The following is a 24554-nucleotide window of genomic DNA, read 5'->3' as shown; positions in this document are numbered from 1 at the left end:
TGGGCAAGTAGTTCTGAGAAAACACCATCGAGTTAACATGTTGATTTGCTTTTTAACGTTGATATTAGCACTGTTTGGTCCGAGCGTTAGTCAAGGTAATGATGCATATTTCTACCCGCGTTTATAAACATGCTTTCTTTGCATAGTGTGTGTCTGTGAGATTATACGGTAAAAGATAGTAAAAGGTTTACTGTTGGTGTAGTCTGCTTACCCTTTGCTTATTGAGAAATAGATCAACAATGTCAGTTGTGCATAAATCTGTTTTACGGCCCTGGTCTTTCGCATGCAACACGTAACACTTGCAGATGTTTGTCCAAACTCTACTATCGCGCAAGAGATTTAAGCTAAAAAAACCTTTGGAAAAACACCAGTTGTCAACCAACGGCTGCTTGTAAATAGTTTGTTGTGCATATAAAGTTACATTATTCAATTATGTATGTATTCAAGATAAATGTAAAAAAGACACAACATTTTTCGATAGTGGTTTGCGTGTCGCACCGATGCTTTGGGAACAACTGACTTGACCTTATCTAAACTGGTCTCATTAATTGTTAATGTTACATTACAGAGGTTTGCAAGGATACACACAACGCGAACTCGTGCAGATTTTGGTCGTCTCGGTATGATTGTCGGGCTTCGAATTGGCTATCGCAGAATTGTGCAAAATCTTGCAATTTATGCGAGACAGAACGTGAGATCATTTTTCGTAATTAAGCTAATATTTACTACTGATCACGACTTGTGTTTATGTATTGCTGGATTGTAGATTCAGTTTTTGTACTTGGCCCATTTTCTTACTTTAACATAAAATATCATTCTACTTATACTTCATCTACCATCTACCAAAATGTTGTGTTGTACAAAATGATTATGTTTGTTTGTCTGAGTGTGATACGAGGTCACTAGAACTTTACCACCCGCTTTGCTACAGCAGTATAGGTTATTGGATTTTGCATTTTTTTTTAAATCAAGCTTATTTTGTGTGATAAGAGTGAAACTTATCCAATCTATTCTATACCGTCTAATTTCTCAGGCTTTTAGTTTTTTTGGGGCCCTTAAAGCATTTTTTCATGTTCATTTTTTCAACAATGTGTCCTCCTTTTTGGATACCTACGGCTAGGTCAGGTGCGTTGCCGGGCCCTGCCTTGTTTATCACAATTGATAAAACGAATGTTCGCATTTGACGAAATAACCTAGACGAAAACGTCTTTAGCGATGGCAACGGTTTTTCTTTAAACCACAAAACATATAATTATGACGTAATAGCAACGAAAACACGTTTACCATTTAAGCAGTACACACAGGTCACAAAATAAATCTACATTATTCGGTCACATTCTACAATAGAATGATTTCCAATTACTTCTAATCAGATCAATGACAGTTCAGTTCACATTAATTCAAGTCAAACAAGGACATAACAGATATACTAAAAAATATTGAGTAACTAGGCCGATAGTAGCCAGCGGTTCCATACCTGACAACTTAACAAATTCACCGATGCTGTTAGCATGTATAGTTTTAATACAAACAAAAAGACACAAAAAATTAAGCTATTTACACTTATATTAACTGCAAAACCTACACAAAAATAGCTCAAATACGTGCCGTTCAAAGCAAAGCTCCTTCGCGGATGAATATTTCAATGTCTTACGAATCACGTTTGAAGGAAAATTTAAATCAGCCAAGTGAAACAACTAATTCTTGCACTAACGGTTAAAGTGAAGGTTTGCAATTACAAGGACAGTATAAATTAATCTCTAATACATATTTGGGCTAATATTCTAACATGCTCTGAGGGTGGTATTAAACACCAGATAGTACCGTATTTTCAGTGGTATAAACACCAGATATTGTAGCGTATTTTCAGTGGTATAAACACCAGATAGTACCACAATGATAGTACCGCACGCTTGTAGAAATGTTAGCCCCAAAATGCAGCTAACCTTGGATTATAATGTTATTGTAAAAATAAACCATAACCCCAACGCTAATAGCCCGAACTGTCAGGATTTTCATACACTTCATAGATTTTAGTCCGTCCATGTTGACCTTCATGGGTGAACACACGGCAACCATTATATTTGGTGATCAACTGGAAATAGTTGCATATAATTGATTTAATATTTAGTACAGTAAGTACAGTTTTAAGTAAATTTAACTTATCCATGTTATTTTTAGCACTCACAGCTTCATTAAATATATTATCCTGATATAAGTTATTTTCAGAGTGTGGTGATCCCCCTACTATCGCTGAAGGAACTTTCACTCCAGCACCTCCCTACACACCAACGGATACAATTGCTTATACTTGCACTAATAGTTCTACACATACACTTGAGGGAAATCATACAATTACATGTCAAGAAGATGGAAGTTGGACTCCTGGTCCAGCATGTGTTTTAATAGGTATGTATATGAAACACATTCAGTTTTAAGACTGTGAGGGATATTCGACAAATGTCGAGTCATGTGTAAGAATTTCATGTCCAGGTAAGACGTTTACGTTATCATACTAGGCCACAAAATGCCAAAGCTTTTCTCGTCGTTCATCCAAATTGGCGTTTTTATTTTGCCCTGTTGGTATTTCAGAATTGATAATTTTGTATTGCTTCAAACTTAATTAGCGTTGATATTACTTCTAAGTTACACTGACGTTGGAATAAATAAATTGTCTAAACTTTTTCAAAAACACTTGTTAATATCGATTGTCTTAACTTTAAAAAAGTATCATTATTGCAAAATCTAATTTGTCATATACATGTGCATATATAAGTATGTGTATGTATGGAGAGAAACAGTTTTGATTCATGCAATTGTTTTTTGGTCGAACTACTTTTTAAGTCCGTAGTGTTGAAGACAGAGTGCTTTGGCGCCTCATTTTTAATCGGGATCTTATTTGTTGGTTGTCATGTAAGTTTGAATAATTTTACGGAGGTTGGAGCGATTGGGCCGAGTGGAGCAATTGTTCTGTAACCTGTGGAAATGGAAAAAAAATCGCCTAAGAAGTTGCCTTGGTGAATCATGCGAAGGGCTTAACACTGAATCAGAGATTTGCGTGACAAAACCATGCCCGTAAGTAGCCTATGATAAAAAGAGTTGCATTAATTGACTACACGTAAGCTAACTAACTCACGTTTTGCTATCCCCATATTTGCTGTTCACATTTTTGTCTTCATCCAAAACTCCATAGCAAACCAATTGTATTTTTTTTCAAATTTTTGTAACACAGAGTTTGCGACGAGTGTAAGTGCGAAGATAGAGAAAGGGCAAGTTGCGATCATTTCAAACCTTACTGTTCGCAAGTTCCGACCTACGCCAGTGAATACTGCCCAAAAACGTGCGACTTGTGTCCAGCATGTATGTGTGAAGGTAGGTTTGCAGCATTAGTGCGACACAAGCCCAGATGTTGTAGGGGAAAGGGGATACTTATAGTTTTCAATGGTAATTTTGTATTTCTTACATTTTTTAACTCAAGATGATTGTTTAGAAAAGGTGCTTTCAAAAAACATGTGTAACAGATAGTCAGCCGTAGTTGATCTTACCAAAGTATGACTCCGTATTACCCAGTGGTTTACTCAAAGACCCGGAAATGAGTGTAGCAATTTAGGTTCAATTTAGTTTTTTTTTCAAGTTTAGGCGATGTTACCTTTGCCAAATATAATATACTCAAGGCACCCAACCAATCCTAAATATTCCCCGTTTCTTCTATTCTGCAAACGCTCAAGGATTCTTTGATAATCGCTCGCCACGAAAGCCGAATTTACCCAACACTGGTTTCACTCAACGGGGCGTCTTACTGTTTAAAATCGGCAACGTTGCAATAACTTCAATACACCAAATGTCCTTTAATAAATCAATAAGGACAAAGGCACTAAATTCAACCGTTTACCAAACGCCCACTATAATTTTTGTCAGGGTGTGGTGATCCCCCTACTATTGCTGATGGAACTTTCACCCCAGCACCTCCCTACAACCCAACGGATACAATTACTTATACCTGCACTAATAGTTCTACACATACACTTGAAGGAAATGGTACAATTACATGTCAAGAAGATGGAATATGGACTGCTGTTCCAGCTTGTGTTTTAATAGGTATGTATGTGAAAACATTCAATCTGTTTAAGAAAAAGCAACTAATAACACCTGTAGTGATTGTTGGTTTGACCAAAAGTGAAACACATTTACATTTGAAGGTAAACATGAGTGAAACAGGCTACGTACAGTGCACACTGTTTTGATCAATGCAGCTTGAGACAAGAGATCGGCCGTGAAAATTGATGTATCCACTTTTAAACAGCACACCAGTTTTTCGTGAATAACATGCTGAAACCGGCTTTATAAGCAAACTTTTATTATTATTATTATTACAATTGACACAAGGGAAACGAACAAATAATGAACATGAAAGATGTATGGTGAGATACAAATAAACGGATATCTATAATGGAAACGTTCTGTGCACTTTACAAATAAAAATAAGAAAAATAATTTCGCAACACTAAACTTACTAGAGTACATGACCCAGGAGTTTCATACTTTGTTGGTTGGTACATAGCAATGTTTTTAAAAGAATTTTGTTACTTGTAGTTTTACCTATTTTCTTCTTTTTGAACTCACAAACATCCGTTTTTCAGTCAACAGGGCCTTTTAGTCAAACATGCGACATGTTTGTTTTTTTTAAATATGTAAATAATTGTTGATACTGCGATTATAGATGATAAATGGATGGTTTTCAACAGTTTGACCCCGAATGACTAGGCCAGTGATTCCCAACCTTTTTTCCGTTGCGGCGCTCTATATCAATGAGATAGATTGTTTGCGGCACCCTTACAAATCTAGATCAATTTTGTGACGTTTCTAAATTTTAAGGATTAAACCCGTGAAGTGCGGAATTATTTATATCTGACCGAGTTTTAGTGCGTATTAGGTTTCACGTCTCGCGGTTATTCCCGGCTCCTTTCTGGGATTAACTCCGTAATTACCAGACGTGTGACAATCTGCCCTGCAAACCGCCGTGACTGCCAACAGCACTAATAAATGTTAAGCACCCCTTTTTTCATTTAACACCATAAGGCGTTTCGCTTGTTTCATCATAATAATTTTGTTGGAATTTTTACATGGGGATACGATATATGGCTAATCAAGAAACAGCCAAGGTATAATTAAAGTTAAAATAAAGAATGGACTGCAGTATTGTACTATCAATATCTCGCGACACACCTAAGCATTGCAATTGGCACACCAGGGTGCCGCGGCACCCCGGTTGGGAACCACTGGACTAGGCATTCAAGAATATCTGTTACAAATCTTGAACAAGCCTATATGTAATCAAATTTTTATGTAATTTTTGTCAGTGCAATCAAAAATATAAACAGCTACGAAATCAGACCAGTTTAATAGATATAAAAAAGTATGTGTTGGGTAGAATTCACCTATACATTTCACCATCCAAATTAGTGATTTCAACAGGCAAATCTGAAATATGCATTGTACCAAATCAGCGGTCCCAACCTTTTTGTGGTCTCGTATCATTTGAAAGTTACCCATGGTCATCGCGTGCCACAAAAAAGGAATGAAACAACCCTGGTTGAAGTTAATACGATTAGCCATAACCCTTTGTGCATCTGCCTCTCATCGCTTCATTAAGTATACTATCCTGATATAAGTTATTTTCAGAGTGTGGTGATCCCCCTACTATTGCTGATGGAACTTTCACTCCAGCACCTCCATACACACCAACGGATACAATTACTTATACTTGCGCTAATACACATACACTTGAAGGACGTAGTACAATAACATGTCAAGAAGATGGAAGATGGACTCCTGGTCCAGCCTGCGTTTTAATAGGTATGTACATAAAACACATTCAGTTTTGTTTGGAAGAAAGAAACCAATAACACCCATGGTGATTGTTGGTTTAACTTTGACATGAATGACACAAACCAGAGCAAGTTTAGGTGTTTTAGTAGAATAAATATTGCAGACTTTCTTTCTTTTTGCACATTGTCATACTGCCATAATCTGTGATTACTAATTATCCAATCCAATATGAAAGAATCCATGCAATGAATGAATCTTGTTTGTCGCCGCAGATGTTAAAATACATTTAATATTTCTCTGATTTATCGTCTGTCAATTAATTAATTATTTTGTGTTACAAAGTTTCTGATTAATAAAAACAAGCAAACTTTTACTAAAGCTTTGTCTGTGATTTGGCTAGAAGTTGCTAGATTACCATATAAAATGCATTATATGAAGAGATTGTTTGCAGGTTGATATTGTTTTAACTTGTTTTACAAAATTTTGATTAAATTTATTTGCTTTATTGGTATTATATTCTTTTATCCTCAGTTTGCAATAACCCTCAATCATTGGTAATGATGTTGTCTATGTGGGAGTTGCTTATTTGCTTCTTAAAAATACTGCCAGTTCTTATCTAACAGTTTGGAACGAATGGAACAACTGGTCATCCTGTTCTGAAACATGTGGGCCTGGATATCGTCGCAGGTCACGAAACTGCAATACTGGGGATGTTCAAGACTGTGAGGGATATTCAACATACGTTGAGTCGTGTAGAATAATTTCATGTCCAGGTAAGGCCCTTGCGTTACCGTCTTAGGCCACATAAAGTTAAAAACTTGTGCTGTTGCTATTATATTGAAGAGACAACTTGGCTTAGTTGGGATCCATGGTCATCGTGCAGTAAAAACTGTGGAACAGGACAGACGACGAGAACACGACTTTGCAGTACTGGAATAACTGGCGACTGTGGAAGTGAAAACTTAGAGAGCTTGCCGTGTAACACTGAAGAGTGTTCAACTGGTAGGTAGAAATGCAGTTTTTGGCAGATAAAGTTTTTCAAATCGTAGACACAAAACTGATTTGGATATACATTTATCTTATATATATCCTAACATGCGTTTTTCTCAGCGTGTGGTGATCCCCCTACTATTGCTGATGGAACATTTACCCAAAAACTGCTTTGGATAGACATTTATCTTTTTACATCATTTTTTGTTTTATCGTTTTTCATTTGCAGTTTACAGTTGGGGTCCATGGACAAGCCCGACCCTATGTACAGAACCGTGCGCAGGTGGAACCACAACCAGAATCCGAGTGTGCAGTTCCGGATACACTCTGGACTGTGGAGAATACTCAACAGAAACTCTTCCATGTAACACTCTACCGTGTCATACTGGTAGGTTAATATAGTCTTATAAATTATTATTAAGCTTTGTGTTAAGTTGTTTGATGATTTTTGTTTTTTGATAATATTGCTTCAAATTTGATTACCGAGTTTACTTTACAATGAGTTACACTGACCTAGAAATAAATTGTTACTAAACTTCTCCCATTACCCTTGTCAATATCGGTTGTTTTGTCTTTTAAAAAAAGTCGATAGTTTTATTATTGCATAATTTCTTTTATAATATTTGTGTAAGTTCATATGTACAGAGAGATAGTATTTTTAAGTCCGTTGAGTTGTAGACAGAGTGCCTGGCGTTACTTTTTTTTTCGAGATGTCATTTATTGGTTGCCATGTAAGTTTGAAAATTTTTTGGAGGTTGGAGCGATTGGTCTCAGTGGAGCAATTGTCTTGTGAGCTGTGGAAATGGAACAAAGAATCGCGAAAGACGTTGCCTTGATTCATGCGAAGGGCTTAACTCTGAATCAAAGATTTGCGTCGAAAAACCATGCCCGTAAGTTGCCTAAGATAGCTTCCACACGTTAATTGACTACACGTAAGCTAGCTAACTCATGTTTCAGTTTACATTTTTATCTTTATCCGAAAGCTGCATTGCAAACAAAATGTCAAATGTTCAATTCACAGAGTCTGCTACGACTGTAAGTGCGAAGATATAGAAGGAGCAAGTTGCGATCAATTCAAACCTTACTGTTCGGACATTCCAAGCTACGCCAGTGATTACTGCCCAAAAACTTGCGACATGTGCCCAGCATGCGAGTGTGAAGGTAGGTTTACAGTTTAGATGCGACGCTGGATCGTATTTTCTACTTTCAGGAAAAAATACAAACTACTTAGGAACACTATACACGGACTTGAAAAGTAATTTAATTATAAACATTACTGCCAAAGTACTGGTGTATATAGAATACATCGTTTAGACGTTTCAAATCTATTTTGTCATCATCAGCACAAGTTTTCAATCAACCTGTAGAATACGTACTCTATATACACCAGTACTGGCAGTAATGTTTATGATTAAAATACAAACTACATGTGTAAGTTTTAGCACATATTATCGTTTCCTTTTTTTTTGCTTAGGCCTAGTGCTGGCTTGTTAAAACAAAGTTGCTGATTTTTTTTAATTCACACGCGTGACATAAAGTTAATCGAAGTTAAAATTTTGACGCCAAATAACCAAAAGGTCCCCAAAACGGTAAATTTTGAAACAGCTACACAAGACTTTACAACCAAGGAGTTTCAGACTTTTGTTTTACAGCTATTTGTAACTTTTATTCAGATTTACCTTCTGTTCACGTTATTATCCCAAACTATTCGTTTTCACAAAAGGTCAGAAATACAACCGCCAATGTGCTGAATTTTTAAACTGTTGCTGGCAATGAGTTATTATTTACTAGCCTATAATTACTCGTATAGCCTTGAATATGCGTCAAAACTCTTCATTTCCACAAGATGAGGTGGGAGTGATTAATAGGCCCCGTGTACCAGGCATTGTTTTCGATGTTAAAATTAAGCTGGCACATTGTTAGATTGCTTTACCACGCTGTAAAAGGCAATGGTTAGACTTGCTACTCTGCTGTCTTAAAGCCTACAGTAAATTAGTGCTGTGTAGTTGTATATTTTTCAGCAATAGTTAGACAGCGCTTTCAGATTTGCTATACAAGGTTGCGTGTTTTGTTTCTTTCACATAAACGCGTGAAACCAAACTTCGTGTGTGTGAGTTTTAGTGAAACCGCAATAAAACGTCATTATGAGGTTACTTCCGGTTTGGATACGTCGCAGCGGTAGGTGGTTGTAGGTCAACTTCCAGTTTGAGCGAAACACACGTGAAACGGTTTGTCGCACATGTGCCAATTTGTCAGTGTTTGCTATAATATTTTAATTTTCTGACAGAAGTTGCTTTTTTAAAACTGGTTTTGGACATAGTATCCTAGCCAAAGCAAAGTTATGTTTAGAAACTGTGAAAAGTTTCACACTTCGACGCATTTTTAATTTAAGTTTTTTGTGCTGCTCGCATAAACATGCAAATAATGCAAAAAATCAGAGTTAAATTCGAATACCACTAGCATTCAGCCATTAAAACCTGCAACCTGCCTAGATCTTTTTCATTTAATAGTTTGATTTTTTGTGATGCCAATGCTTTGGTTTAGTTTATTGATCGTATATTTTGAAATTAGATGTTTGTTCGACACAATTCAAGCAACTTAATTCCAACGGAGAAACTTCAGTGATGTTCACGTGCAGTTCTGATTGCAATCTTCCGTTACCTCTTCTTCGAGGAACAGGAATATATACAGAGGATTCTAACGTATGTGCCGCTGCTGCACATGATGGTCAAAATACAGGTTAGATTTGCAAATGAACAATCACTGTGGTATCGGTAACGTACCTTCCCTATTCTGGCGCAAGTTTTTTTTTTTTTTTTTTGCTGAAAATGCTGATTCAAATGATAAGCTAGGAACGTTATTAATGTTTTGTATATCTGCAATAGGTCATTCTGTTTAGCTTATTCTGTGTTAAGATTAGCTTATTCGCGCAGTAAAAGAATTCGTAGCAGCAAAACAGCACTAGAACGATCACCAAGCCACAATAGCACCTTCGCGAAATAGTGTAAGGCGAAAGGGATCTAAATTGTAAGTCGGCCGGGCTTTTCGGGCCAGGCTTTCCGGGCCGGGTTCGGACTGGGCTCGAGCTTGGGTTTCTTGAAAAAACGGGCTTTATTCCGGCCCGACTTTTTAAATAATTGTAACCAGCAAATTAGTAGGTTGCTGGACTTAACTTAATGCCCAACTGCCCTAAACGCCTTGTTCAAGCCTTTGAATGTCATGGTCTATTGCGTTTGTTGCCTTTGTATTGGATAAGGCAGTTATTAATAGACATAGCAATCAAACTTTCGGCCCTAAACGGGCTTCTAAAAAAATATTCAGTTTCGGACCGGGTTCGGGGTCTGTGGTGGATAGCCGTAGCTACATCGTTAGCACCAGGCGTTCGTGGCGGTGGTTGACTTTAGGAAAGTACGTGACATTTTAGTGGCGGTAATTCAGGTATATAGCCTAGTTTAGTTAATTTGAGCTGATAAGAATACCACCGAATTTTCCGATATTTGTAGGCATAATTTTCCCAAAAACAATTATTTGCAAAATCTGTTTCATTTTGTCACTAAAAAGCGTAGTTCATAAATACTATTATAAAATACTGTGTTTGCTTGATTAAAGGCGATGCCTCACGCGCATGTTTTCGAGTTCGAATTCCGTAGGATTCTTTTCGTCAATTTTGCAGTAAAAATGCCGACGGTTAGGGCATTTGGGTTTAGGGCAGGTTTGAAATTAATAACAACATTGAAACCAACCACAATGATCGGAAAAAATCGTGAATGTCTAATCAAGATCAGATAAAAAGTTAAAACAGAATGCATCGGCAGATAGGTAAAGTACAGATATAAAGTGAACTTCGTATAATGTTTGCATAAGTTTTTCAAAAAAGGTGGATTGGTGTTTAAAACTAGGAATGTGGGCTGGTATACAAATTTGTGAGTATCGTTAGTGTGATGGTGGGGGTAAAAAGCATATGGCCGTTCACTGCATGGTCAGCAACCATAACGCTTGCAAGTCAACTGATAGGTAGGGTTGCTTTTGGTGCATTTCTTATGTCCTAAACGAACTTTATTTTTTCCAAATGTTTAGCTTATCCCAACTTGTACACCAATTTGCTTTACTGACAAAAGACTGTGTATCTTCCGACAAAATGGTTTCGAAAAAAACATCTCGCACGCTTTAGCATAGTCAGATTGTCAACTTTTTACAAAATTGGTCTGGCACGACGTCATTACTATACTTGTACGTAAACAGGGCAGTTTTTCGAACTTTTCTCTGCGACAGTATCGGTGTGCTGTGTTAACAATTGTTTAAACGTTTAAAACTAGTGTAGTCTTCTATGTCGGACAGTATTTTCATGATGAAGTTTAAGAATACATCTGCACAGGCTGCGAAATTTGTGTTCTTTTTTGTAGATAAACCACTTTCTGTGACTATGCTCGTTGGTATGCCTTCATACTTGGGAAGCACCCAAAATGGAATAAACAGCACGTTGCGTGGAAGGCTCCTAAAGAAGTTGTGGAAAGTGACAAAGAAAGGGGCAAAGTGGGCGGCGGAGGCGGTGGCGCTAGATGCGTTAATAAAAATTACATACTCATATGTGTTTGGAGGTAAAGTTGGCACGTTGCATATTTAAAGTGTAGTTTTAAACTTTATGATTTCACTTCGAAATTGAGTCGCCCGTTGTATGCTTCGGATTTTCCGACATACTGTATTCTTGTAAAGCTGTCTGCGATTAACTCATAGGTTCGAGTTATACTGATATTTTATATCCCGGAAGGCGCAAGAAATTGAGTAGAGACACAAAACAAAGTGGTTGCACGGCCACCTTGGTGTGGATCAGGGGGTTCCAATTTGGGGTCGTTTCCCACGCGACCTATACATTCCATCACACCAAGAGCCTGAAGTTTTACTGTAATCTTGTTTGATAGCTAATTGGGCCACTGTATATATCAAATTGCACGGGCTGTTCGTCATGCAATGCACATCACATGTTATAATATAAGCACTCGCTTATTTCCAGATTTACCAATTTTGTAGTTTGTTCGGGACATTAGCTTTTGGTCGTTAACACAATATTTTGTTTTCCTTGGAAATATATAGTTAACCTCGACAGGATACTCACTTTGCACTGCGAATAGCGTAGAAAATTGCGGCCGCTACGAAAAAAAGTATCAGAATTTTGGTTTAGATAATTAATAAATAAGTTAAATACAAGAGTAAAAGTACCTAAATGTGTTTTGAAGATCCATGTGTCAAACGAGTCGACGAAATGAAGTTCCATGGACAAAAATTCATCATATTTGCATGTCCGAAAGGTTGCATTGCACATGTGGGTCGTCTTTGGGGTTCTGGTATTTACACTGACGACTCGTACATTTGTGCAGCTGCAATACATGACCGACGAATAACAAGTAAAAATCTGTTTGATCATAATACTTTCACTGCTTTGTTAACCTAACTTTTGTATGCCTCCATCGTAAACATTTATTTATTGCCACCAAAAGTGATTGTCAGATCTTTGTTTAAGAAACGTTTTCATTTTTTCGACATCAGGATTTCGCGATTAATGTCCGAGGATTTGATCCATCAGCTTAGCCAGTTAGGGAATCAACAAAACGTTATATTGTTTGCTTGCGAAAACACTACTACCGCCTGCTGTTTTTTAGACGCTGGTGGAATTGTTACAGTTCATAAACTTGTTGGTATGGAGTCGTATATAGGAGTGGGACGTAATGGAATCACTAGTACGAAGTATGATGAGTTTGAGGGATCTTTCGCTTTTGAAGGTAAAATATTTTTTTGTGAAATATATTTTCCCAAGTTTAATGCAATCATGCTGGACTTTTTTTTTGACAAAACAATAAGAAGTAATGGCATATTTTGTGTAATCAGAATCACTTCAACCTAGGGTTGGCAAGCCGGTCAATTGACCGGTCAAATACGGTCAATTGACCGATCAATTGACAGCACTTTATATAACCGGTCAAATACTATTTTTAATTTTAAAAATCAAATGTTACAAATCCTGGTAAATTTATTCTGGGAATCTTTCCCTATTCTATTGCCATTGTCGCAACGATTTCCACCTTTCATTTTATAAATCACAAGTTCGGGAAATGTTTATTTCCAGGCTGAAATCAGTGTTGACAGTGTTGTAAAAACAAATTAATTTCGCTAAAAAGCATCTTCAGTGTCTAGAAAGCAATAAAAGGGATTAAAAATAGCATTTGAAGGTGGAAATACCATTTGAAGAATACTGTGTTCGCTTGATTAAAGGCGATGTCTCAGCACCCGCATGTTTTCGAGGTCGAATTCGAAATTCTCGAAATCCTTTTCTTCAAATTTGCAGAAAAACTGCAGACGGTTAGGGCATTTGGGTTTAGGTCAGGTTTGAAATTAATAACAACGTTGAAACCAACCACAATGAAGATTTTAATAAAACATAATAAAAATGAGAAAAAAAATCTTTATAACCAGTTCACCACCATCGGAAAAAATTCGGATAAAGCTCTAGGATTCGATTCAAACTGCAATGCGAATTCGGAGCCTCAAGACACCCAGGGATTGGAATAACTCTCATTCCAGCAAAACTGCATTTTCGGGCATCGGTAAAGAACGAATACCACTGAACGCATCAACCGGGAGCCTACAAACTGTTTGTTACTCCCAAACTGACAATGACTGCTTACATAGCAACAAACGCAAATAATATGAGGTTTAAAAGTTGTTTTATTGAGGTTTAGTTGCACAATGTTATCGAAAGAAAGGGGCAAAGTGGACGGCGAAGGCGGTGGCGCTAGATGCGTTAATAAAAATTACATACTTATATGTGTTTGGAGGTAAAGTTGGCACGTTGCATATTTAAAGTGTAGTTTGAAACTCCATGATTTCACTTCGAAATTGAGTCGCCCGTTGTATGTTTCGGATTTTCCGACATACTATATTCTTGTAAAGCTGTCTGCGATTATAGGTTCGAGTTATACTGATGTTTTATACCCAGAAAGGCGCAAGAAATTGAGTCGGGACACAAAACAAAGTGGTTGCACGGCCACCTTGGTGTGGATCAGCGGGTTCCAATTTGGGGAGGTTTCCCACGCGATCAATCACACCAAGAGCCTGAAGTTTTACTGCAATCTTGTTTGATAGCTAATTGGGCCGCTGTATATACCAAATTGCACGGGCTGTTCGTCATGCAATGTACATCACAAGTTATAATATAAGCACTCGCTTATTTCCAGATTTACCAATTATGCAGTTTGTTTGGAACATGCGTTTTGTCGTTAACACAATATTTTATTTTCCTGGGAAATATCTACAGTTAACCTCGACACGATATTCAGTTTGCACTGCGAATGTCGTGGAAAATTGCTAACTTGCCGCAACGAAAAAAGTTTTAGAAAGTTTGGTTTAGATAGTTAACAAATAAATACAAAAGTAAGAGTACCTAAATGTGTTCTGAAGATCCATGTATCCAACGAGCCGACAAAATGAATTTTCACGGAAGCGATTCCATTATATTTGCATGTCCGAAAGGTTGCCATGCAAAAGTGAAACGTCTTTGGGAAACTCCACGTTCCTACGGAGCAATTTATTTGTTTAACACTTATCATTACACAAATATTAACAAACAGGTATTGCTGCGCGCGCACACATGTGTGTGCACACTGCAAATCGTTGTGTGTTAACCTGTGGGACGCAAGTTTGCCTCTGTCAGACTTTACCTTTCATGGTAGATGCAGTTGTAGCTCACTACCAGAAGCGGATTCGCTCATGTTATTGCACTGCAATATTATTTCCAACTTTTGTGTTCGACATAATCGTAACAGAATGTCCAATTAAAACATTTGGTTATTTAAAATAATCTAGGTCCAATCAAAGGAGTCAAAGAGCCGGGTGCGGATCCGGAGCCACGGGTTGCCGACCGCTGCCTTAGACTATAAACAATGATCTTGCTTAGGCCCGTAAATTTGACGATTTTTAAATTGAAAAATACAGTGTTAACCTTTCAAGTTTATACATCATATTATTGGAGTATATTGATTTCGTTTCTTTGACCTTATAGTCTGTTATAGACAAGCAAAAAATATACACTGTCAGAACATATACAAGCACAAATAAAAAAATAAGTATGTACTAGTGCAAGGGTTCTCAACCAGGGCCCATGGCCCCCCAGGGGGGCCACGAGCTGTGTTCCGGGGGGCATAGCTGTAAATTCATCAGAAACACCCACTAAAAGCCATTTTCTTTTCTTTGCGCATAATTATTGTATGTTGCAAATAACTTTATTCCCATAGGGTTACTTAAAGGGGGCTACGAGGCCAAAAAGTTCCATAAGGTGGCCACGGACTACTAAAGGTTGAGACCCATTGTACTAGTATATAACATTTTGAAGGTGCATGAGTAAAACAGAAGTTTTGACCTGCAGTCAGTGTTTTAAATTTGTTGTGTAGCACGTTATATATATTTCGACATTTGGGTGTTTACACTTGAGGTTGTGTCAAGAAACGAACCCGAACCGAAAAGCCCGGCCCGACTTAACTCAAACGTGATTTGTTTGGGCCAAACAAAGGGACCGTTACGAAAAAAAAGTGTCAGAAAGTTTCTTTGAGATTATTGAAAAAACATAAAAAGATAAAATACCCCAATGTAGCCTACTGTTTTACAGATACGTGCTTCAAACAAGGCGACGAAATAAGTTTCCCTGACGGACAAGATTCCATACAATTTGCATGTCCGAAAGGTTGCCTTGCAAAAGCAAAACTTCTTTGGGGTTCTGGTATTTACACAGACAACTCGTACATTTGTGCAGCTGCAATACATGACGGACGAATCACAAGTAAAATGTGTTTAATTGCGTAAGATTTTCAATGTCTTGCACACCTAGGCCTTCATCGTGAAAATCTATTGATTGCCAGCAAAATGTATCGTCAGATCTATGTTTAAGAAACGTTTTCATTTTTTCGTCGTCAGGATTTCGCGATTAACGTCCCATAATTTGTTCCATCGGCTTACAAAGTTATAGGTTCAACAAAACTTTTATGTTGTGTGCCTGCAAAAATATTACTACCGCCTGCTTTTTTCAGATGCTGGTGGAAGTTTTACTGTTTATAAACTTGGTGGAATGAAGTCGTATATAAGAAGGTTTCGTAACGGAATTCTTAGTATGCCGAGTGGAAAGTTTAAGGGATCTTTCGCTTTTGAAGGTAAACATTTTTTTGTGAAATACATTTTTCCAAGTTTAATGCAATCATGATGGACTTTTTTAACAATCAATAGGAAGTAATAGTATATTTTGTGTAATTAGTTAACTTTAACCTTTATCATTCCTTGTCCTATTTTATCAACCAATAGTATTTTGCGAACCCTTATTCACAAAAAATCCTGTTTTATAATCACTAGACTAAACTCTCTTACTTGCAACAACGATAAGTTACATAGAAGATTTCCATTTATTGATCGTTTGTATTTTCCCTTTTGTGTTTTTTTGTTTTTAATCTCCCTAACTACCTCATCACCTAAGACTAAATTGTTAAAAATTTTAATGTGTCATTTCCCTTAGACCAGGGTTCGCCAATCTTTAGCACTCTAAGAGCCATTCGGACTAATTTCACAGAGTAAAAAGACGATGAAAGACACAAAGCTGTTTTGAAATTTGAATTTAAACGCCACTGCAAACACGTTTTTTTGTCTCACGACCTTCGACTTTTAGTTGCTAGTTTGTTTCAGCACTCTTGATAAACTAGTCTCGTCAGCAGTAAAAGCAATTGAATTGAAACTCCACACGCTCCCACGTAGCATTATATGTTCCGTTTTCTTCAGACACTGATTATTATTTATCTGTTTAACGCTTATCGTTACACAAATATTAATAAACAAGTATTGTTGCCCGCGCGCAAATGCTGCAAAACTTTGCGCGTTAACCCGCGGGCCGCAAGTTTTCCTCTTTCAGACTGTATACGTTTCATGGTATATAGACGCGACTGTAGCTCAATACCAGAAGCGGATTCGCTCATGTTATTGCACTGCAATTTTTATTTCTAAGTTTTGTGTTCGACATAATCGTAACAGAATGTGTGATCAAAACATATGGTAATTTCAAAAACTAAGACCAATCAAAGGAGTCAGAGAGCCGGGTGCGGATCCGGAACCACGGGGTGGCGACCGCTGCCTTAGACTAAACACTGATCTTGCTTAGGCCCGTAAATTTGACGATTTTAAATTGAAAAATACAGTGTTAACCTTTCAAATTTATACATCATAGTATTGAAGTATATTGATTGTGTTTCTTTGACCTTTGAAAAATATGCCGTGTCAGAACTTAAAAAAAGTATGCACTAGTACAGTGGTTCTCAACCAGGGCCCAAGGCCCCCCAGAGGGGCCACGAGCTGTGCTCCTGGGGCCACAGGTGTAGATTCACCAGAAACACCCACGGAAAGCCGTTTTCTTTTTTAATGTGCATAATTAATTGTATGTTGAAATAACTTTATTCCCTAATTTAGTCCACTATTTTGCACACTTTGTCTATATTGAAGTTTTTCACGATTACGGATTCTTGTCTACTCCATTCGACCTGTTTAAAGCCGAAACTACTGCCGAATCCCAACACAGGTTGCCACTTTGATTTTTTATGGGGGGCCGCAGGACTTACAGGGTAAATTGAAGGGGGCCACGAGGCCAAAAAGTTAATTTAAGGGGGCCATGTTCCACTAAAGGTTTAGAACCACTGTACTAGTATATGACATTTTAAAGGTGCATCAGTCTAAACAGAAGTTTTGACCTGCAGTCAGTGTTTTAAATTTGTTGTGTAGCACGTTATACATATTTCGACATTTGGGTGTTTACACTTGAGGTTGTGTCAAGAAACGAACCCGAACCGAAAAGCCCGGCCCGACTTAACTCAGACGTGACAAAGGGACCGCTACGAAAAAAGTATCAGAAAGTTCCTTTAAATATATTAAAAAAAACATAAAAAGATAAAATACACCGATGTTCTGTTTTACAGATATGTGTGTCAAACGAGGCGACCAAATAAGTTTCCATCACGAAAAAGATTCCATCCAATTTGCATGTCCCAAAGGTTGCAGTGCACATGTGAATCGTCTTTGGGGTTCTGGGATTTACACAGACGACTCGTACATTTGTGCAGCTGCAACACATGACGGACGAATAACAAGTAAAAAAATTGTTTGATTACATAAGATTTTCACTGCTTTGCAAACCTAAATTTTGTATGCCTTCATCGTGAAAATGTATTTATTGCCACCAAAAGTGATCGTCAGATCTATGTTTAAGAAACTGTTTAATTTTTTCGACATCAGGATTTCGCGATTAATGTCCGAGGATTTGATCTATCGGCTTAGCCAGTTATGGGATCAACAAAACGTTATATTGTGTGCTTGCGAAAACACTACTACCGCCTGCTGTTTTTCAGATGCTGGTGGAAGTGTTACTGTTTATAAACTTGTTGGTATGGAGTCATATATAGGAGCGACTCGTAATGGAATCACTAGTAAGAAGTGGGCAAAGTTTCCTGGATCTTTCGCTTTTGAAGGTAAAAAATTTTTTTTGTGAAATATATTTTCCTAAGTTTAATGCAATCATGCTGGATTTTGTTTTACAAAACAATAAGAAGTAATGGCATATTTTGTGTAATCAGTTAACTTCAATCTTTATCATTCCTTGTCCTATTTCATTAACCAATTGTATCCTGCGAACCCTTATTCACTAAAATTCCTGTGTTATTATCACTAGACTAAACTCTCTTACTTAACTTACCGCAACAACGATAAGTTACATAGAAGATTACCATTTATTGAACGTTTGTATTTTTCCTTTTCTGTTTTTGTAAAATTTTACAAATTTGTTCAAAATTTTAATGTGTTTTAACCCTTAGACCAGGGGTCGCCAACCTTTAGCACTCTAAGAGCCATTCGGACTAATTTCACAGAGTAAAGAAAAACGATGGAAGCCACAAAGCCGTTTTGAAATTTGAAATGAAATGCTACTGCAAAAACATTTTTTGTCTCACGACTTCCGATTTTTGGTTGTTAGTTAGTTTCTTGCATTAGGCACACTTGGTAAACTAGTCTCGTCAGCAGTAAAAGCATTTGAAATTGAAACTCTCCACGTCCCCACGTAGCAATTCATTTGTTTAACGCTTATCATTACACAAATATTAACAAACAGGTATTTTGCTGCGCGCGCACACACACTGCAAAACGTTGTGTGTTAACCTGTGGGCCGCAAGTTTGCCTCTTTCAGACTTTATACGTTTCTTGGTATATGGACGTGGTTATAGCTCACTACCAGAAGTGGGTTCGCTCATGTTATTGCACTGCAAGTTTTATTTCCAACTTTTGTGTTCGACATAATCGACACAGAATGTCCAATCAAAATATTTGGTAATCTCAAAAACTGAGCCAAATCAAAGAAGTTAAAGCGCCGCGAGTTGGCGACTGCTGCCTTGGACTAAGCACTTATTTTGCTAGCGCTCTTAAATTTGACAAATTTCAAATTAAAAAATACAGTATTTATACAGGTATTGGAGTACAATGATTGCGTATTTTGACCTTGTAGTCTCTACTATTTCCTAATAGTCTGTGTTATACACGAGCACAAAAATATACAGTCTCTGAACTTGGGCACAAATAAAAAATAAGTATATACTACTATATTACATTTTTAGGTGCATAAGTCTAAACACAAGTTTTGACAAGGTTCCCTTCCCTGAAAGTCGGTATATATGTTTCGACGTCGGGGTGTGTGTTTTAGATTTTTATAAAAATGTAAAATACCCAAATGTACTGTTTTACAGATATGTGTGTCAAACGAGGAGACCAAATAAATTTCAACCGAAAAGATTCTATCGAATTCGCATGTCCCAAAGGATGCGTTGCACATGTGGATCGTCTTTGGGGTTCTGGGATTTACACAGAAGACTCATACATTTGTGCAGCTGCAATACATGACGGACGAATAACAGGTAAAAAAATTGTTTGATTACATAAGATTTTCACTGCTTTGCAAACCTAAATTTTGTAGTCCTTCATCGTGAAAATCTATTGATTACCAGCAAAAGTTATCGTCACATCTATGTATATGAAACCTTTTCATTTTTTCGACATCAGGAAATCGCGATTAATGTCCGAGGATTTGATCTATCGGCTTAGCCAGTTATGGGACCAACAAAACGTTGTATTGTGTGCTTGCGAAAACACTACTACCGCCTGCTGTTTTTCAGATGCTGGTGGAAGTGTTACTGTTTATAAACTTGTTGGTATGGAGTCGTATATAGGAGCGACACGTAATGGAATCACTAGTACGAAGTGGAAAAAGTTTACCGGATCTTTCGCTTTTGAAGGTAAAAGAATTTTTTTGTGAAATACATTTTTCCAAGTTTAATGCAATCATGATGGACTTTTTTAACAAACAATAAGAAGTAATAGCATATTTTGTGTAATCAGTTAACTTCAATCTTTATCATTCCTTGTCCTATTTCATTAACCAATTGTATCCTGCGAACCCTTATTCACAAAAATTCCTGTGTTATTATCACTAGACAAAACTCTCTTACTTAACTTACCGCAACAACGATAAGTTACATAGAAGATTACCATTTATTGAACGTTTGTATTTTTCCTTTTCTGTTTTTGTAAAATTTTACAAATTTGTTCAAAATTTTAATGTGTTTTAACCCTTAGACCAGGGGTCGCCAACCTTTAGCACTCTAAGAGCCATTCGGACTAATTTCACAGAGTAAAGAAAAACGATGGAAGCCACAAAGCCGTTTTGAAATTTGAAATGAAATGCTACTGCAAAAACATTTTTTGTCTCACGACTTCCGATTTTTGGTTGTTAGTTAGTTTCTTGCATTAGGCACACTTGGTAAACTAGTCTCGTCAACAGTAAAAGCATTTGAAATTGAAACTCTCCACGTCCCCACGTAGCAATTCATTTGTTTAACACTTATCATTACACAAATATTAACAAACAGGTATTGCTGCGCGCGCACACATGTGTGTGCACACTGCAAATCGTTGTGTGTTAACCTGTGGGACGCAAGTTTGCCTCTGTCAGACTTTACCTTTCATGGTAGATGCAGTTGTAGCTCACTACCAGAAGCGGATTCGCTCATGTTATTGCACTGCAATATTATTTCCAACTTTTGTGTTAGACATAATCGTAACAGAATGTCCAATTAAAACATTTGGTTATTTAAAATAATCTAGGTCCAATCAAAGGAGTCAAAGAGCCGGGTGCGGATCCGGAGCCACGGGTTGCCGACCGCTGCCTTAGACTATAAACAATGATCTTGCTTAGGCCCGTAAATTTGACGATTTTTAAATTGAAAAATACAGTGTTAACCTTTCAAGTTTATACATCATATTATTGGAGTATATTGATTTCGTTTCTTTGACCTTATAGTCTGTTATAGACAAGCAAAAAATATACACTGTCAGAACATATACAAGCACAAATAAAAAAATAAGTATGTACTAGTGCAAGGGTTCTCAACCAGGGCCCATGGCCCCCCAGGGGGGCCACGAGCTGTGTTCCGGGGGGCATAGCTGTAAATTCATCAGAAACACCCACTAAAAGCCATTTTCTTTTCTTTGCGCATAATTATTGTATGTTGCAAATAACTTTATTCCCATAGGGTTACTTAAAGGGGGCTACGAGGCCAAAAAGTTCCATAAGGTGGCCACGGACTACTAAAGGTTGAGACCCATTGTACTAGTATATAACATTTTGAAGGTGCATGAGTAAAACAGAAGTTTTGACCTGCAGTCAGTGTTTTAAATTTGTTGTGTAGCACGTTATATATATTTCGACATTTGGGTGTTTACACTTGAGGTTGTGTCAAGAAACGAACCCGAACCGAAAAGCCCGGCCCGACTTAACTCAAACGTGATTTGTTTGGGCCAAACAAAGGGACCGTTACGAAAAAAAAGTGTCAGAAAGTTTCTTTGAGATTATTGAAAAAACATAAAAAGATAAAATACCCCAATGTAGCCTACTGTTTTACAGATACGTGCTTCAAACAAGGCGACGAAATAAGTTTCCCTGACGGACAAGATTCCATACAATTTGCATGTCCGAAAGGTTGCCTTGCAAAAGCAAAACTTCTTTGGGGTTCTGGTATTTACACAGACAACTCGTACATTTGTGCAGCTGCAATACATGACGGACGAATCACAAGTAAAATGTGTTTAATTGCGTAAGATTTTCAATGTCTTGCACACCTAGGCCTTCATCGTGAAAATCTATTGATTGCCAGCAAAATGTATCGTCAGATCTATGTTTAAGAAACGTTTTCATTTTTTCGTCGTCAGGATTTCGCGATTAACGTCCCATAATTTGTTCCATCGGCTTACAAAGTTATAGGTTCAACAAAACTTTTATGTTGTGTGCCTGCAAAAATATTACTACCGCCTGCTTTTTTCAGATGCTGGTGGAAGTTTTACTGTTTATAAACTTGGTGGAATGAAGTCGTATATAAGAAGGTTTCGTAACGGAATTCTTAGTATGCCGAGTGGAAAGTTTAAGGGATCTTTCGCTTTTGAAGGTAAACATTTTTTTGTGAAATACATTTTTCCAAGTTTAATGCAATCATGATGGACTTTTTTAACAATCAATAGGAAGTAATAGTATATTTTGTGTAATCAGTTAACTTTAACCTTTATCATTCCTTGTCCTATTTTATCAACCAATAGTATTTTGCGAACCCTTATTCACAAAAAATCCTGTTTTATAATCACTAGACTAAACTCTCTTACTTGCAACAACGATAAGTTACATAGAAGATTTCCATTTATTGATCGTTTGTATTTTCCCTTTTGTGTTTTTTTGTTTTTAATCTCCCTAACTACCTCATCACCTAAGACTAAATTGTTAAAAATTTTAATGTGTCATTTCCCTTAGACCAGGGTTCGCCAATCTTTAGCACTCTAAGAGCCATTCGGACTAATTTCACAGAGTAAAAAGACGATGAAAGACACAAAGCTGTTTTGAAATTTGAATTTAAACGCCACTGCAAACACGTTTTTTTGTCTCACGACCTTCGACTTTTAGTTGCTAGTTTGTTTCAGCACTCTTGATAAACTAGTCTCGTCAGCAGTAAAAGCAATTGAATTGAAACTCCACACGCTCCCACGTAGCATTATATGTTCCGTTTTCTTCAGACACTGATTATTATTTATCTGTTTAACGCTTATCGTTACACAAATATTAATAAACAAGTATTGTTGCCCGCGCGCAAATGCTGCAAAACTTTGCGCGTTAACCCGCGGGCCGCAAGTTTTCCTCTTTCAGACTGTATACGTTTCATGGTATATAGACGCGACTGTAGCTCAATACCAGAAGCGGATTCGCTCATGTTATTGCACTGCAATTTTTATTTCTAAGTTTTGTGTTCGACATAATCGTAACAGAATGTGTGATCAAAACATATGGTAATTTCAAAAACTAAGACCAATCAAAGGAGTCAGAGAGCCGGGTGCGGATCCGGAACCACGGGGTGGCGACCGCTGCCTTAGACTAAACACTGATCTTGCTTAGGCCCGTAAATTTGACGATTTTAAATTGAAAAATACAGTGTTAACCTTTCAAATTTATACATCATAGTATTGAAGTATATTGATTGTGTTTCTTTGACCTTTGAAAAATATGCCGTGTCAGAACTTAAAAAAAGTATGCACTAGTACAGTGGTTCTCAACCAGGGCCCAAGGCCCCCCAGAGGGGCCACGAGCTGTGCTCCTGGGGCCACAGGTGTAGATTCACCAGAAACACCCACGGAAAGCCGTTTTCTTTTTTAATGTGCATAATTAATTGTATGTTGAAATAACTTTATTCCCTAATTTAGTCCACTATTTTGCACACTTTGTCTATATTGAAGTTTTTCACGATTACGGATTCTTGTCTACTCCATTCGACCTGTTTAAAGCCGAAACTACTGCCGAATCCCAACACAGGTTGCCACTTTGATTTTTTATGGGGGGCCGCAGGACTTACAGGGTAAATTGAAGGGGGCCACGAGGCCAAAAAGTTAATTTAAGGGGGCCATGTTCCACTAAAGGTTTAGAACCACTGTACTAGTATATGACATTTTAAAGGTGCATCAGTCTAAACAGAAGTTTTGACCTGCAGTCAGTGTTTTAAATTTGTTGTGTAGCACGTTATACATATTTCGACATTTGGGTGTTTACACTTGAGGTTGTGTCAAGAAACGAACCCGAACCGAAAAGCCCGGCCCGACTTAACTCAGACGTGACAAAGGGACCGCTACGAAAAAAGTATCAGAAAGTTCCTTTAAATATATTAAAAAAAACATAAAAAGATAAAATACACCGATGTTCTGTTTTACAGATATGTGTGTCAAACGAGGCGACCAAATAAGTTTCCATCACGAAAAAGATTCCATCCAATTTGCATGTCCCAAAGGTTGCAGTGCACATGTGAATCGTCTTTGGGGTTCTGGGATTTACACAGACGACTCGTACATTTGTGCAGCTGCAACACATGACGGACGAATAACAAGTAAAAAAATTGTTTGATTACATAAGATTTTCACTGCTTTGCAAACCTAAATTTTGTATGCCTTCATCGTGAAAATGTATTTATTGCCACCAAAAGTGATCGTCAGATCTATGTTTAAGAAACTGTTTAATTTTTTCGACATCAGGATTTCGCGATTAATGTCCGAGGATTTGATCTATCGGCTTAGCCAGTTATGGGATCAACAAA

General features: G+C 37.3%; 1 protein-coding gene across 6 annotated transcripts in view; it reads left to right on the top strand.

Annotated features, from left to right (window-relative positions):
• LOC145214730 (uncharacterized) overlaps positions 1 to 24554 on the top strand; it is a 37034-nt gene continuing 12480 nt past the window's right edge. The window contains exons 1-24 of one of the 6 annotated variants that reach the window (XM_080083317.1): positions 573 to 691; positions 2230 to 2409; positions 2938 to 3075; positions 3233 to 3372; positions 3919 to 4098; positions 5683 to 5856; positions 6453 to 6602; positions 6673 to 6831; positions 7049 to 7207; positions 7574 to 7709; positions 7841 to 7980; positions 9391 to 9558; positions 11223 to 11417; positions 12054 to 12221; positions 12477 to 12596; positions 15476 to 15646; positions 15894 to 16013; positions 17814 to 17984; positions 18243 to 18362; positions 19626 to 19793; positions 20052 to 20171; positions 21839 to 22009; positions 22257 to 22376; positions 24177 to 24347. In XM_080083317.1, the coding sequence (XP_079939443.1) occupies positions 2360 to 2409; positions 2938 to 3075; positions 3233 to 3372; positions 3919 to 4098; positions 5683 to 5856; positions 6453 to 6602; positions 6673 to 6831; positions 7049 to 7207; positions 7574 to 7709; positions 7841 to 7980; positions 9391 to 9558; positions 11223 to 11417; positions 12054 to 12221; positions 12477 to 12596; positions 15476 to 15646; positions 15894 to 16013; positions 17814 to 17984; positions 18243 to 18362; positions 19626 to 19793; positions 20052 to 20171; positions 21839 to 22009; positions 22257 to 22376; positions 24177 to 24347 (3409 nt within the window). In that variant the 5' untranslated portion in view covers positions 573 to 691; positions 2230 to 2359. Of the gene's footprint in view, positions 96 to 572; positions 692 to 2229; positions 2410 to 2937; positions 3076 to 3232; positions 3373 to 3918; positions 4099 to 5682; positions 5857 to 6452; positions 6603 to 6672; positions 6832 to 7048; positions 7208 to 7573; positions 7710 to 7840; positions 7981 to 9390; positions 9559 to 11222; positions 11418 to 12053; positions 12222 to 12476; positions 12597 to 15475; positions 15647 to 15893; positions 16014 to 17813; positions 17985 to 18242; positions 18363 to 19625; positions 19794 to 20051; positions 20172 to 21838; positions 22010 to 22256; positions 22377 to 24176; positions 24348 to 24554 lie in introns of those variants that run through there. The other 5 variants (XM_080083319.1, XM_080083318.1, XM_080083320.1 and 2 more) reach the window with 5 other exon arrangements.

The sequence above is a fragment of the Phallusia mammillata genome, chromosome 2 (genome assembly GCF_965637545.1).
Source record: "Phallusia mammillata chromosome 2, kaPhaMamm4.hap1.1, whole genome shotgun sequence".
NCBI classification, from domain to species: Eukaryota; Metazoa; Chordata; class Ascidiacea; order Phlebobranchia; family Ascidiidae; genus Phallusia; species Phallusia mammillata.
This window is presented reverse-complemented; position numbering and strand designations above follow the sequence as displayed.